Below are 16,624 nucleotides of genomic sequence, written 5' to 3' on the forward strand. Positions count from 1 at the left end.
GTTCAAACCCACTGCATACACGAGAAGTGAAACAGTATGATCAGTCTGACTTTTCCTCTCAAGTTCTCAAACTGTCTTGTGAGTCATGTCACAATGATTGTATGTACAAGATGAACCGCAAAACAAAACTTCCAATAGCTGTGTTGCCATCCACCTATTTTTATTCACATTTTGGGATATCGGTTTAATAAACGCTGAATAGAAACGCCAAGATGTGCATAAATGCGTATACGCTCTACTAAGAAGGATACATTTCTTATCCGGTAAGAAAACATGCGCGTTAACTATGATGGAAAAACTTTTACCGAATAAATTCCTTAATGCGCATCAAAAAAGGCGTGTGACTTTGTAATGGCATAGCATAAAACTGAACCAACCAATGGACCGATCTCATTGCACAGCATCTGAAATGCTAGATTTGTCGTTTTAAAATGCTTGAGCAAAGTCTCGTCAAAGTGCTTCTTATAATTAACTCCCTGAACTGCGAAATTCTGAACTTTTTTTAAATGATGATAAAAAATAACATTATTTTGTATATTTGATTTAATGCAATTTATGTAGTTTAAGGTAAAAAATAAACAACACATTATTTTTCACATACCATACATTATTGTTGCTCCTCTCTGCCACACCTTTCTAAAACGTGTTGATTTTTACAAATCTCATTGTTCTGAAAAGTGAGGTGTGCACTGATTGGCCAGCTATCCAGTGCATTGTGATTGGCCAGTGTTACGCCCCTTACCATATTTGGAAACACACAACAGTACTACATAAAGAATAAAAGTTGGTCCTTCTTTTATTTGCGTAAACATTAGGGCGGTGATCAAATCTTCCAACACAGTGATGTAGATATGTGGGGCCGTGTTTAAAATAAGGCATTTTAGGTGAAGACAAGTCTTAAGGCCTGGTTCACACGGGACGATTTTAAAATTGTCGGCCGATTTTCCAAACCTGAGAGACCCCACACACGGTGATTAAAAAATCACAGGTCTAACAGTTTTGGTCGTTCAGTGTGTGGTGTGCAGCCACACGGCAATATCAACACTTCACACACGAACCGATTTGTCTCCCGACCATTGCCAGGTCAGACGGGAAATCTCGCAAAATCCCTCAAGATCAAATGTGACTTTAGAGTAAACAATCATGGCGGATGAAGAGGAATGTGCTTTGTTTTTAACGGAAAAAAAACATAAGAAAAACAAGAAAAGGCGATGGTCAAAGAGGTGGAGACAACGCGAACATGGACTATATTTGCTACATCATGATATGGAGGAAAGTTGTTGTTTTACGTACTACACAGATTAATAACAGTTTAAATAAACATTCATATATTCGTTTCCATGTACTCTGGTGGACTGCAGTTGTGGATGTAGTTATGCCCATCGACTTTATTTGTATTTGTTATATTTGTTTTATTATATACTCCGGCTGTTTTGATTTTGTTTCCCGGTACTTCCTCACCGCCTCGTCACCTCACTTTCTGATTGGCTACACGCCACAGTCCACAGGCTGCGTGACTGTTTGTCCTTGGGGGACACCACACACGAGAAGAAATCGGGCCAAATAAATCCAACATGTTGGATATCCCTGATTTGAGATCGGAGCGGTCCCGACGTTCTTCCGAGCAGAGGAGAGCAGTCTTAACACACCACACACGGCAGGAATATTTGATCAGATTATTTTCAGATAATCGGAGCATCCTAAGATTGTGGGAAGGGGTGAATCAGGACTAAAATCGGCTTAATTATCCTGCCGTGTGAACCAGCCTTAACTCTCATAATGAATATCTCTTTGACAGAGACATGACATACACTGGTGAATAAATGAGGAAACCACATTGTAAATTCTACCAAAAATAAGTGAAATGATGGCCTGCGCTTCCAAGTTGAGGGAATAAACACTTAAAATAATAATTTGAGACAAAAATATAAATTCTGCCATTGTTTATTTACCCTTATGTCACTCCAAACCCTGAAGTGTTTTTTTTTCTCCATAGAGTGAATGTCAGTGGGGTCCGTCTCCAGCATTATTTCATACTCCACTGACTTTCATTGTATGGACAAAAAACAGCTGAAACATTCTTCAAAATGGGTTTTAAACAGAAAATGAAAATCATACAGGTTTGAAATGGCATGAGGGTGAGTAAATGATGAGAATTTAAATAATGAGAGTGGTTTTACCTGAACAGAAAGTTGCATTTGAGAGTTTTAGCCTCCAAACTGTGGTCATATCACTATAACATCCATAATATATACACTCTTAATTGCACTTCTTTTTTATATGCTGGTATGCTGTATACATATGCATGCACATTCAGTATATTATTTGGAAAAACAGACATTCTTATGCATGAATATATACATGCATAAGCGTGCGCGGGTGTAAAGAGCTCTGTTCTTTGTCTGAGTGTGTGTGCGTGAATGAAACAGTGGATTATTTGTTTGTGGCAAATGGAATACAAGTCACGCCATGTGTAGTCTCATGGTCTCATAAATTGACCATTGAGTGAGTTGAGTATATTGGTTTGTGTATGCTTTTTGATTTGTTAAAATACAATGCCACTTTGGACACTTAAATACCTGGACATCATAGCATTAGATCTTTATGCTTTTTTAAATACTTTTTTTTAATGCATTTAAAAAAAAACATGTTTTTTAATTTTCTGTGCTTGATCCTGTGAATTTCTGTGCAAATTTTACCATGTGTGTTGAAGCATGTGTAAGTGTTTGCATGCTGTGAGTTTTGGCATGCTTATGCGTGCACGTGTGTGTGTGTGTGCATGTGTGAAGGCCCACATGGTTAAGTTGTATTTTTAGCTCTATGATTCATGCTTTAGTTGTTCTGATGTTGTACAATTGAGCTTATTGAATGGTGAACTAGATTTCCCGGTGGTCCACTGTCCCCTACACACTGCGGGAGCTACAGGCTATGCTGCTTGCATGACATAGTTTAATTTAATTTATTGGCCCATTGCTGCATTAAAGAAACAATCCCCTTAATTAATGCCATGCTTTATCAGTAGCGTTTATTTAAATCAATTTTCTCAAACCGGACTACAATGAAAACATTGATTTATACTGGCTCCTGTAAAATATGAAATCGCTGTTGTAGATTAAATCATATTGATTAAATTGTTTGTGCATAATCCTGAGAAGAATCAGTGTTTAAGTCAAGTAAAGTTTGAAGTATGGTTCATTTTAATTAACAAGTTATTACAAACAGTGTAGAGAAGTGCATATTTCTTTGATTTGATAAGAATGAGACTTGAGTTCACTGATTTGAGTGGCCAGTCAGCTTTTCTAATGCCCACGGAGAGCTGAAAAACCTAACGGAATATACTGTACAAGCATGGTTTCAAAACTTAGCATGCAGCTCACTCAGACACCATCCTAACTGAATACAATGTTGCAAGGGAATGATTTGAAATGCTTTACAATGGCACGAACACTGCACAGCCTGTTCACCACAAAAAAATAATGCTATACTGGAAAAAAAAACATGTAGGATTTAATTTGAAACAATTTTTACTCTGAAATTGTTAGTAAATTTTGCAAATACTTACAGGACTAAGAAATGGCGGCCAATATGCCACGCAAGATTTTGAAGTAGGAAGTCTAAAATAATGTTTTCTTGAAAATCACATAGTCCAGTAGTCTTTGTTGTATTGACAACTTTGAAAAATCATTCAAAATTTTTTAACTAGATTGAACAAAATTATTGATATATTGTCCAGTATTGAATGAATTGTGTGAAGATTTTACAATTTGGTGTGACATTAATTGCTTCGGCCTTAACCTGTGATGCCTTAAAATGCGTTCTTGGTAAGTAGCTCACTTAATTGTGGAACACAGCCATAGTGCGTGTGTATAAATATAACTGGATGTCTCAAAGCGAGGGAGTATTGGTTATGTGCATTTGTGGTTTTGTATAGGTTTGTGTTAAGGAAGTATTTTATGATGAGGTTGTTGGCAGCTGGTGGCTGATGCAGCACTCTGCTCTTCCCGTCTGCCCTCTGCCCCCACACCCCTGGGGAATCATGGGTAAAGCATTGATTGACTGTCTGTGGACCATCCTCACAACCTGACAGCAACTCAACAAGCCTGGTTTCAATCAGCATGTTTGTGTGAGTGCCCTTGTGCCTGTTAGACCCTTGCCCTCTTAAACACACACACACACACACACACACACACTCCAGTGTTGTCTTGTCCCCAGTGCGCTAAATGCCCCAATGAATCACTGTGACATTCAGCGCAGCTGGACCGCACTGTCAGCTCTCCCTCTTTCACTTCCAGTATCCAAGCTCTTTTTTTTTTTTAGCAGAACTGAGATTAGAGGAGGGGTGGTGCAAGCAGACAGGGTGGGTCTCTGTTGTGCAGAGGTGAGAGAAAGTGGTCGAGATGGATCGATGGGGATGGAAGGAGTGAATTTCCCTCCTTTGCATCAGTTGTACTTTAGATATACAAAAATATATTTAAATTGAAACTAAATATATATTCAAAATGTATATAGAAAATGTTATGTAAAAATGTGTATGTATATACATATCAGTAGCATGCGATGGTATTTTAAAATGAGGAGGCGGTTATATACATTATATATATATATATATATATATATATATATATATATATATATATATATATATATATATATATATATATATATATATATATATATATTCACTGGCCACTTTATTAGGTACACCTTGCTAGTACCGGGTTGGACTCCCTTTTGCCTTCAGAACTGACTTAATTATTTGTGTCATAGATTCAACAAGGTGTTGTAAACATTCCTCAGAGAGTTTGGTCCATATTGTCATGATAGCATCACGCAGTTGCTGCAGATTTGACGGCTGCACATACATGATGCGAATCTCCCATTCCACCACATCCCAAAGCTGATCTATTTGATTGAGATCTAGTGACTGTGGAGGACATTTGAGTAAAATTAACTCATTGTCATGTTCAAGAAACCAGACTGAGATGATTTGAGCTTTGTGACATGATGCATTATCCTTCTGGAAGCAGCCATCAGAAGATGGGTACACTTTAGTCATAAAGGGATGGACATGGTAAGCAACAATACTCAGGTAGGTCGTGGCATTTAAATGATTCTCAGTTGGTACTAAGAGGCCCAAAGTGTGCCAAAAAAATATCCCCCACACCATTACACCACCAGCAGCAGCCTGAACCTTTGAGACAAGGACGGATGGATCCATGCCTTCATGTTCTCCCATCTGAATGTTGCAGCAGAAATTGAGACTCATCAGTCCAGGCAATGTTTTTCCAATCTTCTATTGTCCAATTTTGGTGAGCCTGTGTGAATTGTAGCCTTATGTTTCCTGTTCTTAGCTGACAGGAGCGGCACCCGGTGTGGTCTTCTGCTGCTGTAGTGGTTTTTTGAGTTATACATATATATTATAGATAGATGGATGGATGGATAGAGATAGATAGATATTAAAAAACTATGATTACAAAATTTGTGTGCATGTATATTATCATATGTATTTAAGGTAATTATTCAAATTTTTTGTCTTCTAGCAAATAAGGAACATTGGAAGCAGTTTATCATTTTACATTCTGTAAAAAATTATAATTGTAGTTAATTTATGGTGTATTTATAAATAAGTGCTGAGTGCTATGCTTAGCCGTTAGACAGTTTTCACCATGAAAATCAGGTGTGTGATTTGTCATTGAAGCAACCCATCGACTTGTGCTGTTCTGAAGAGGTGAATAAGATTCTGTTAGACTGCAGTGGGGGGAGTTGACTGACGGGCTCAGGCTTATCAGAGGAGCACACTAATTGGAGGTCGTCCGCATGAATTAAAAAAAAACAGTCAATTACTGCGCAAGAAAAGAGCCGATCATCTTTCATTCGCTCCTGCTTGCTGCAACCCTGTTTAGATGCCTAGTATATATGTGTGGGGGGTTCGAAAAGTACACCGTCTGTCATCTCAGCCAATCAGCACACGGACAGCACCCCTTGATGAAATGTTTGCTTCATGGTGACTCCTCACAGGCCCTGCTGTGTAGACTGGATCATTACGCCTGATTGGTCGTTACTGAGATTCTGAGACAGGAAGCACAGCGGTGCTATCGACTGTTGTGCCTGCACCCTTCTGCGTGTCTGTGTGTGTCACATGCAAACACACACACCTGCTAGAGTAATTGTGGCAATAAACATAGCGACAATCACTCGGACCACTGTTTTGTTTCCTCAAAAATGTATATATTTTTTTTACAGCTTACATTGAATAGAAGTAGAATGAGTTTTTAAAACATTACATGAAATATATAACATGTTTTAAACTGACCCTTAACTGTTGTATTTGTAGGATGGGCAGAATTTGAGTCTAAAAGCAGGATGGATGGATGGAGGATGTTCAGACGCAGTCGGCTTGTCTGTATGGCTTTTACTCTGGATGATTAAAAGGGGAACTCTCTCTGCAGGAGTGAACTGGACTGGGGCCAGTTGACTGACATGAGCCAGGGCTAATCATATTTCACGCTTGTCACGCGGTTAAGTGGTTTTATTGGCTGTCATTATTTGCATCGAATGAGAAAGGAGAGCTCCAGGAAGCTGCCACCTGCTTTTAGGGATTCATATTGTTATAAGAGGTTATCAAACTCCCTTCCACTGGCCTTGCTAGAAAGCGCAGGGGTCTTTGTGCCTGTTTTTCTGAACTGGTCTGAATATTACACTACTGTGATAAAAGCAGCTCCCATCAGTCCAGTTATCACTGAGATTAATTCTGTGTGGACACACAGCTAATGCTCTAAAGTGGCACTGGCCAGCTGACTTTTTTCGATTTTAGCAATATTTTAACCTATTTTCATGCTTTTCTACTTGGTTATCAGGTTTCTAACATCCGGTCTACCGATCAATGTCAATTGCATACATTACTAAAATCATTTTCATGTTATGTATGATCAAAACATAAATAGAATGCTATAATATCATTAATTTAATTTTTAGTATTCATATTATTCATATTTATTATCGTATAAACTACTGTTTGGGGTCAGTAAGGATGCATGTATAGACCTCTATAATGTCTATTTCAAATAAATACTGTTCTTATGACATTGCTATTCATTAAAGAATCCAGAAAAACAAAAAAATTATGTTTCATAGTATCCACAATTAAAGAAGCACAGCGCTTTTCAACAGCTAGTGGATGCTGCACCCACTTTGTTTGCTGCGCACTGGTGGTGGTTGAGGAGAGAACCCCCCCATGTGATTTTAAAGGATGTTGGGTGTACTGCAAAAGTGTAGAAAAAAGTGAATACTGGAGCCTGTGTGCACAGGAAAAGAGTGAAGTGCCAGTGTAACTGCCAACCATTTGCAAGCTGGTCGAAACATACCCAAGAGAAACGCAGCGGCAGCCTCGGCCCAGTCTCTGCACTTCAAAAGCCTGACTGCTGCAGCTGTTTCCTGAGCAGAGGCAAGCAAATAGTGTATTCAGCACATCACGGCGCATAAGAGACACATCCACCGCAGCGCCCGTGTGCACACTCACACATTTTATGGACATTACACTTGGAGCTCTCTCATCTGTCATTCAAACACCTTTCCTGAAAGACCAGTGAAGGAGTGAATGGCAAGAAAAACTGTGAGAGTGTGTGCGCGTACGCTTTAGAGCTTTTTAGCAGAGCTGGCAGGCATTAGTCCGGCCTTCCTCTCCCTGCATGAATACTCTTTATACTCCAATAAATATGCGGCTGTCTCTGCCATGCTCACCCCTACACACATTCAATGTCTCTTTTTCTTCCTCACTCTCACTCTCTGGCTTATTCTTTCATCCCTCTTTCTTTCTGCCCCTCTCCCTCTCTGTAGCACCCAGCTTTCTTTTATCTTCCTCCCTCTCACGTCCTCTCTTCCAGTGTCCTCCACTGATAATTTCACCATCCCCCATCCTTCTCTCCCTTCCTCCATCGATGTTCAGTGCCCCTGACTCTGACCTGCTTCGCACTGCCCTCGTCCCCTAACTCACTTCGCATCACCCCCTCCCTCTTTTCATCCAATCTCTATCCCTCCTTCTCCATCCGGCCTGTGCCCTCTCCTCTACATCCAATCCATCCTGACTTCTCTTTTTCTTCCCTCTGTCTCTGTTTTTCCTGCTGGCACTGTACGCTGACCCCAATTCTGCCCTCGTTGTTGTTTCCCCCTTTAGCTTTACATGCATGTCTTTTTTTTCTTCTTTCTTCTTTTCACAGTTCTTTATATCTAGATTTTCCATTAGTATGCTGAGGTATCTGTTTTGTATGTGCAAGATTATTTTTTGGTCAGTCAGTCATGTTTTTTATTATAATTTGTAAATTTAAATTCAGAAAAAAAATATATATTCTAGCTTATATTCATATTAAATGCAGTTAATTCAACTTTACATAGATTTTTGACCCACTTAGGTTCAATTTAAGTACATATTTATGTAATTTCATAATTACTTCTATTGTCTTTGAAATAAGGTTAAATTGGACAAATGTACTGACAAGCATTTATAGTAAAATGTACTTTCATGTCATTTCTATTGAAACTTGCACTGCATGCCATGAATAGAAAAATATTTGTAATTTGTAACGCACTGGGGTGTATGCTTCCGTGTGTCTAAGTGTGTGTGGTGCTTTATTCAGCTCTGCTGTGGTATAGATCTCTTCATGAACTAATTTTCATACATCCGGCTCTTCGACCTGGAGAGTACAGAACACCACATACATCAATGTAAAATCCTTTCTTCTGTTCCAGTATTACTATAAGTGAACTATTCATTGCTTCATTGCCCTACGCACTGTTGCTCTGTGGCACTTTCAACATTGTTTTGCTTGTTTGAGGACCAAAACTGATAACTTATAACTTATAAACTATGTTTTGGTGCATTACTGCCTGCTTTTCTGACCAGTAATCTGGGAATGTTTGAGAAATTATCATTATGTTTTAGAGCTATAAATTACATGCTGCACCTTTAAGAATACTCAAACTTTACGTTGTTGAATCAGTACGATGTGTTGTCTGTTGTTAAAGTTATTTTTGGCTGTCTTGTGTATGTTTTAGATGATTCATCTTCTGAAAGTGGGAGTGGCAATGGGATTCGCACTCTGACTCCTCCCTCGGTAGGTGTGGCCGGAGTGAATGACAGCACGGGGACAGGACCCAGATCGGGCTCGTACGCTGAGGTTAACGGCAACGGAAACGGTACCGCGGCGCCACTCGACTTCAGCACAACTTCCTCATCCTCATCTTTAGAGGACCAGCAACCAGTCAACCTCAGCGACAGACTGAGTCAGGCCCTGCCCAGTGCTGCAACCATGCTGGCGACCTTTAACCCTGAGCACGCAGAGGAGCTGCGCAGAAAATACCCCAAATCCTCAGAGCTACGCCTTGACCGAGATATCAGGGACTATAACAACAAGGTATATACAATCATTTAGGACCATAAAAATGCTGAATGCAACTTATAATTGTCTCAATACCAAAATTTGAGAAGTCAATGCCAGTAGCGATAAAATTTCTCTGGTATCGTTACTTCTTTTTTAGTTTAGTACTAACTTGAAAACGAAGTACCTAACTTTATAAGACACGTATTTGCTAATCTTGCTCCTGGCGATGCCTGTAGATTTTTCCTTCACCCTTGAACACAACAGATTCGTTTGGTTTGAGCGTTTTGAGTTGAATCCACAGATGCAAAGGTTCTCAATCAAACCTCATTCATGCAGTTAGCTAGCGTGACACAGGAGCGTTTTTCATTCTGACAGATGCAGAGAGGTTTGAACAATATGCCGAGCAAGGCTCCGGTCTGAATAGAAACTTTCATTTCATTCCTCTTTTCCATGGTCGGCCTCTGTTGCTTCCCATCTCCTTCTCAATTGTATTGTCTTTGTGAAAAGAAGAGCGTAAAACTATATTTCGAATGAACAGATTCACGATCTCAATTGCAGCCCCAAGACTCTCTGTAGCGAGAATGTCTGAATAACACTGTTTAGACCTTGAAGATGTGGTTTTCATCAGCCGAAGCGCCGTCGGTGGCCATGAATGGCCTTATTGGTAGAATTTTTGATACGTCTTTCAGTCCGTGTCCTCCTTTGAAAGTCTTTTCTGATCGTCAATACGCTCTTGCAGACTATAAGGCTTACCTTGGTTTCTTTGTGTGTTTTTGCAGTCTCCTCAATACAGTTCAGGCAGCTATGATTCAATAAAGATGGAGATATGCCCTGAAGATCTAACTGTTGGTCGGCCTCAGGCGGCTGATGATGATGATGATGACCACGACGACCACGACGATAGTGATAAGATCAATGATGTAGAAGGAGTGGATCCAGAGAGGTTGAAGGCTTTTAACGTGAGTATAAGAGCATTCAACTCATTATTTTCTACTTCATAAAAAGATTTTAAAAAGTTATTTGCAAGTGAAACTAGAATTCCTCAATATGTGTTTTATGAGTGGATTTCACCCACACCTCATTCTTAGGTGAAGTAATACATTTCTCTCTCTTTTTCTAGATGTTTGTGCGTCTCTTTGTGGATGAGAACCTTGACCGTATGGTGCCGATCTCTAAACAGCCTAAAGAGAAGATCCAGGCCATTATTGAGTCCTGCAGCCGTCAGTTCCCAGAGTTCCAGGAACGCGCTCGCAAACGCATTCGTACCTACCTCAAATCCTGCCGTCGTATGAAGAAGAACGGCATGGAGGTACACGCTGACACATTGAGCCCCTTCTGCTTTTTGTAATGGTTAGATGACTTATATTGCCCCCTTGTGGTCAACAGAGAACAGATACCGAGAAATACAGTTTTGTTTAGTGATAAGGGCAAAAATTCTAAATTAATATTGATGGAGTTGCAATTTTAATTAAATGTCCTGAGGATCATGTGACACTGAAGAATGGAGTTATTCAGCTTTGACTTCACAGGAATAAATTACATTTTAAAATATGTTCAAATAGAAAATAGTTATTTTAATAATATTTGATTCAATAAATGGAGCCTTAGTGAGCATAAGAGACTTCTTTAAAAAAAAAAAAGAATGGTAGTGTATAACATGTTACATATAAAATGAGATTCTGAGAAATGAAGTGTTCTTTCACCATGACCCATAAAATGAGTCCATAATAGGTAATATATTAAATGTACTGTGTGTATTAGCAGACCCGACCCACGCCGCCCCACCTGACCTCAGCCCTGGCTGAGAACATTCTAGCAGCCGCCTGTGAGAGTGAATCACGCAAAGCTGCCAAAAGAATGCGCATGGATGTCTACCAGGCACACGTAAGTAGTGTTGTATAAGTGTATGTGATGCTTGTGGAACCATCTTGGTGTCTCTGTTTATTTTAAAACCGAGCTAGCCTGATATATTCATCTCTCTCTCAGGATGAGCCGTTACCGCTGGATAAGGCGGTCTCTCGTGAGCCGGTCTCGCTGACCCACTCTGCGTACTCCCTTGCTGCCTCAGCCTACTCACAGGACCAGCTATACATCAATGGAGGCCTCAACTACAGTTACCGTGGTTTTGGTGGACTGTGTGCCAGCATGCAACACCCCGCGTCCCTGACAACAGCTACCGCCCAGACCAACGGTGAGAGAGGGAGCTGGCAGCATCCTTACTGCAAATTTGTCTTAAAATGTGATTTACAAATAAATTACAACATATAAGGGCTAGAATGCATTAAAAAGTGGTTCTCGACCAAGCAACTAAAGGAGCATCAGATCATTTGGATTTAAAGAGACATGCTCTAGTACAGCGTGTTTCTGCTTTCTCTCCAAATAAGCAAAATAAAAAATTGGTGTGGTATTTTGAGCTGAAACTTCACAGATGCATCTTGGGTTCTTCTTGAGTCTTCTTATCTGTTTTTATGTCTGTAATTATATTTTTGTCTTCTCCGTTCAGGGCCTACTGATCTCAGTATGAAGTCTCTGGCCTCAAATTCGTCCCCGTCAAGCTCCAGTAGCCTCGGCAGGAACGGAGGAGGAGGCGGGGCTTCAGCTCAGCTCAGCCATACAGAAGTGGCGGCAGTGCGTCAGCTGATCGCAGGATACCGTGAGTCCGCGGCCTTCCTGCTACGATCGGCAGATGAGCTGGAGAACCTCATACTACAACAGAACTGACCCGATTCTCAACACTCTGTCTAAACACATGCCCTCGTCCCTCACATGATCCTAACAAGAGGTTTTCCAGTCACTGAGGAAAACCATCTGGCTCTTAAAGATGTTAGAAAAGAGAGAAAACACACAGCTTCATCAAGCTTTTGCTTTCATGTCATTTCAACGAGAGCGGCCTAGAGATGGAGATGAATGAATCTCTGAAGGACACTGCGGTGCAGAAGCGCACGGTTCGATGCGTCCTCCACACACTGCTCCCGCATTTCATGCCTTCTCCAAGGCCTCCCTCTGTTTAACCGCCATACGTTCCCCGCTGAGAGCCATCGATTTTTGATTTTCCTCGCTTTTAGCTACTTCAAGGGAGGAATTACGGCACGCCAATCCTCCAGACGAATGAAGACACTTTTGATTTGGAGGCGTAATGGAAAGAAAGAAGATCAAAAAAGCGAGAAGAAACTAATAGACCTTTGTATTTGCTGTAAATAAGCACTCGCAGTGTCCTGAAGCACTTTTCCATTCGCTCTGACCTCTGAATCATTAATTTATGCATATAGATACACAGGTGGAAGCTCACCTGGAAATACCTCAGCCTGTCCGTCCCGCTCTCTCTCTATCTCTCTCTCTCTCCCAGTGTTCCCCTCTCTGTGTGTGGGAGAAGAAAATGAACACCTGTCCGTCCTCGACTTCACAGTCCACTGATTTAGACATCGAAAGCAGAGAGTGGGAGTGAATTAGTTTCTGTGATTGAACTGCGGGTTTTCTTTTCCACCTCCTCCAAATGTGTTGTACTGTATATATTTCGATGCATTTCAAGGTATTGATGGCAAAAATACACTGGACTTGTTTTGGGAACGGACCTTTCCTGATGCATTTAACAGACGCCAACTCTTTGTTTCCTCTGTACGGGTCACCCTCTGTTCTCCTCTTCTCTTTGTGTCCTTCCATGTCTCCTGTACGTCCTCTCTCCTCCTCCACCTTATTATTCTGCTTTAGAGGGAGACGGAGAATGGAAGCTTGTTAGTCTTTTATCTGTTGACTTTTCTTAATGGCCATTAATCCACTCTGCTGCTATGGACTCCAACGTAACGCCACAAACCTGAAACCTCATGCCTCGCAAACACAACCAGAGCACCTCAAGGCAAAAAAAAAAAAGGCAAAAAAAAGTCAGAAATGGAATATCCAAAAGAAAGATAAAAAAAAAAAGAAAAACTGCCGTTTTGCATTCTGGCCGAGAGCGTTTGATTTAATACTGAGGGCTGCTTGTGTTTGCTTTTGTTTGATTTGTTGTAAAAGCGCGGTGTGTGCCTAAATCTCAAGATCAACTGGGATCAAATCATCTTTGGCATACGAGCTTGGTGCACAGACATACACGAACACACGCACGACACGGACGGAGACACTGAAGGGTCTTTAGTGAACTGACTATTTAACAGGAGAGGTTTAAAAATGTGTAGATTTGTTTAGGGACGGACTGACAGTCATGTCACTGTAATTTTGCTCCATTTGCACACAGAGGCAGCGCTAATCTGTGATTGAGGAGCTCGGCGCCGGCTCCGTGTTGCACTGCTAGTGGGGGACGGAGAAAGAATATCGCAATGCAGAAGATAATCAAATGCATTTCTGGCCCTAAAGGAGACAGACTAATACAGAGAGGCTACCATGACATGACATTCATCATCACATGACCGGGACCTACTTACGATCGACAGCCATGATGATGTGTGCCCTTGTGCAATTTTGACACCCCCCAAAAAAAAAAACACAACAGTGGACATGTAGAAGTAATGATTTCTTGATGTGTTCTATTTATGGTAGGCCTTCACAGTCCAGCCTCCCACTTCAATATTGAGTTGTTGATTAGAATTTCTATAGACATGTAGACATGATATGCAAAATTTACAGAGTGAGGCCTCTCCTCTGTGTAACATTGATCACAAAAGGGTCCTTGACCTCTCTCATCTCGAACTGTCTTCACTATTTCTTTATTTCAGGAGAGGACTTAAAGTAATAAGGAAGTAGATAGGGAGATATATAATTGTTTAATAATATTTAAACTTTCAAATTGCTTAAATATTTGTACATATTTAAAAGTCTTACTTTCCTAAGTTTAACACCAAAATAAATCAAATAAGAAACCCTAATGCATGGTTAAATTAACTCTTTAGGTTCATTACAAATTCAGTCATTTAAAACGGTAATGATGTACTGTTTACAGTAAAAAAAAATACTGTAATGCATATTTATTACAGTATGAATAACACATAAATGTAATGCATTTATTTTAAATATTTTTTAAATCAATTGACAAATTACAAGTACAAACCACTGAGATGTTTAAACACTTATTTTCTTTTTATTTGCGTTACGCTAATTAAAATTGGGGATAAATGTTCTTAAGTCGTTTAACAAAAAATAATTAGAAAAAAAATGCAAAAAAAAAATGTAATTGTCCAAACAGTATTTTTCTCAAAATACAATTTCTGATTTTTGCAGTGAAATTTGACCTAGACAGGCTAATCTGGCTAATTTGACCTGCACGTTCATCGGTTTGATTAGAAAAGCAAGTCCTCTCTCCTCATTTTCTATGCTGTTGCCATTTCTGTTCATCTCTCTCTGTGTCACCTGCTTTTCTTTTCCACGTAGTGCACAGTAGACAGATGTTGAGAGGTCAGGTAATAGAGTCTCGGTCATCTGTCTTTCTCTCGCTGAGGTCTGATATGGGTCCCACTGCCGTCGAACGCTGCTGATTATACGCCAACCTCACATGCTACCGAGCTCTTCTATGGGTTTCTAAAACCATACAACGGAGATGCAAACAGCATCTGTGTGGAAAGAAGCCGAAAAAAGCGAAGCGTTCATCTGTTTCTTCTCTCCAGTTTGCTCAAGGACAGCTACTGAAAAACAAACTGTAAAACAAGGCAAACGACAATCTTGACAAAGGTGTAACTAGTTCACAGTTTTGTTTCCATGCTCTGTGTTCCGTGTGTGTCCCGGGAGAATGAGGGGTATTTTAGCCATAATCAGAGCCCCTCTCACTCTCAGATCCGAGTTCTCACGCTAGCCGCCGAGGACGCCTTGTGGCCCACTGTCCAAAACCTTTTTATCTGATTCCTATTTTTATTATAATTATCTCGATTACTATTATTTTGTAATTCTTTTTGTACGGCAAGTGGTCTTTTCAGAACCGTTTTGTACCGACATCACATGTGAAGTTTGTCCTGTATGCCTATAACATTCCAAACGAGGATGTCAACATGCCAAGCAGCCAGCCAAACCACGGTCACATCGGATTGCAGATACACACACCGAGGGCGAAATCAGTCCCACGCCGCACGGGCTTTAAAGTGTTAATTACGTCGAGAGCCTGATGCCTGATTTCCCTTAGGCCACAAACCCCAAATAACTGTTATCTCTGTACTGTATGACTGAGTTGTTTGGGAAACTATGTTTTCTGATTAGTTATGCGCCGTGCCTTTAAAGGGGCTTAACCGAACTGATTGTCATATATATACACGTATGTCCCTTTATTGTATTAGAAACCCCTTCAGCTCTCATATCTGCTCTGATTTGGTACCTCAATGCCCCTTCGAGGGGTCTTTTTGTTTTGTTGTTTTTCAATCAGCACCGCGATCTACTGTGATATGAACTAAACAGGCCACCTGTCATTAAGACATCACACACAAAGACACGGACGGATGGACATATACGGGTTCAGGCTTTGCATTCAGGTGTGACGCTGGTTATGGTTGCTGCTGAACTACACAACTTAAGAAAAATGCTCTGGTTTGATCAGATGTATAGCTCTGAAAAAAAAAGAAGAAAGAAATGAAAGACATGAAAAAAACAACTTGACTTTTATTTTTCTACCACAGTGGTGTACAGCTGCATTCAAGTTCATGTGGTTCCCCCGTTTTAGTCTGTCCTCTTTTCTAATTTGTCAGTGCTTTGGATCTTTACCATCCCGTCTCGGTTTCCTCCTGGTCTCTCCTGTATAAGGAGCTGCTGACGTCGGCTCTGGTTTTGATATGTACCGAATACCAATGTGAAACTGTCTCTTTCCTTCTCATTTTGGACTCAGTGGAAGTGTGATGTTTACATGTACAGATTTTTGAGATTCTCTTTCTTTTTTTGTTGTTGTTCTCATTTTTGTTGTTGTTTTTAATTCAAATGCTTTCCCTTCTTCTGTTCGGGCACTGCTTAATTTGATCTGATTCCTTTATAGTGAAGGGAAATGGGACTTGCAGCGATTTTCCATGCATTTACAGTAAGACAAGACAGTGTTTTTGTCTGGGAGACCCCCATTTCTGACCCCAATCACTTTCTGTAACTGCTGTCAACAGATACACAAAATGAAGAAGGCTTGTTGTAAATTAATCTTTTCCTCTGACTATTAGAGACAACATGGCTTTCTGTTCCTTAATGATTAAAAGCCATTATCACACCCTTGGTTGTGTGCAGACATCAAGTATTCGAGTACAAGAACAGCAGAGTGAAAACCTCAGGTAAATGATTGCTGTTTTATATTTGAAAAA

General features: G+C 40.3%; 1 protein-coding gene across 2 annotated transcripts in view; it reads left to right on the forward strand.

Moving 5' to 3' along the window:
• LOC128012124 (nucleolar protein 4-like) overlaps positions 1–14,479 on the forward strand; it is a 92,437-nt gene extending 77,958 nt beyond the window's left edge. The window contains exons 6-11 of one of the 2 annotated variants that reach the window (XM_052595126.1): positions 9,052–9,410; positions 10,157–10,336; positions 10,498–10,686; positions 11,139–11,261; positions 11,364–11,568; positions 11,881–14,479. In XM_052595126.1, coding sequence (XP_052451086.1) covers positions 9,052–9,410; positions 10,157–10,336; positions 10,498–10,686; positions 11,139–11,261; positions 11,364–11,568; positions 11,881–12,098 — 1,274 coding nt within the window. In that variant the 3' untranslated portion in view covers positions 12,099–14,479. The remainder of the gene's footprint in view (positions 1–9,051; positions 9,411–10,156; positions 10,337–10,497; positions 10,687–11,138; positions 11,262–11,363; positions 11,569–11,880) is intronic. The other variant, XM_052595127.1, reaches the window with a different exon arrangement.
• Positions 14,480–16,624: the final 2,145 nt, after the last annotated feature.

The sequence above is a fragment of the Carassius gibelio genome, chromosome B23 (assembly GCF_023724105.1).
Source record: "Carassius gibelio isolate Cgi1373 ecotype wild population from Czech Republic chromosome B23, carGib1.2-hapl.c, whole genome shotgun sequence".
Taxonomy (NCBI): Eukaryota; Metazoa; Chordata; class Actinopteri; order Cypriniformes; family Cyprinidae; genus Carassius; species Carassius gibelio.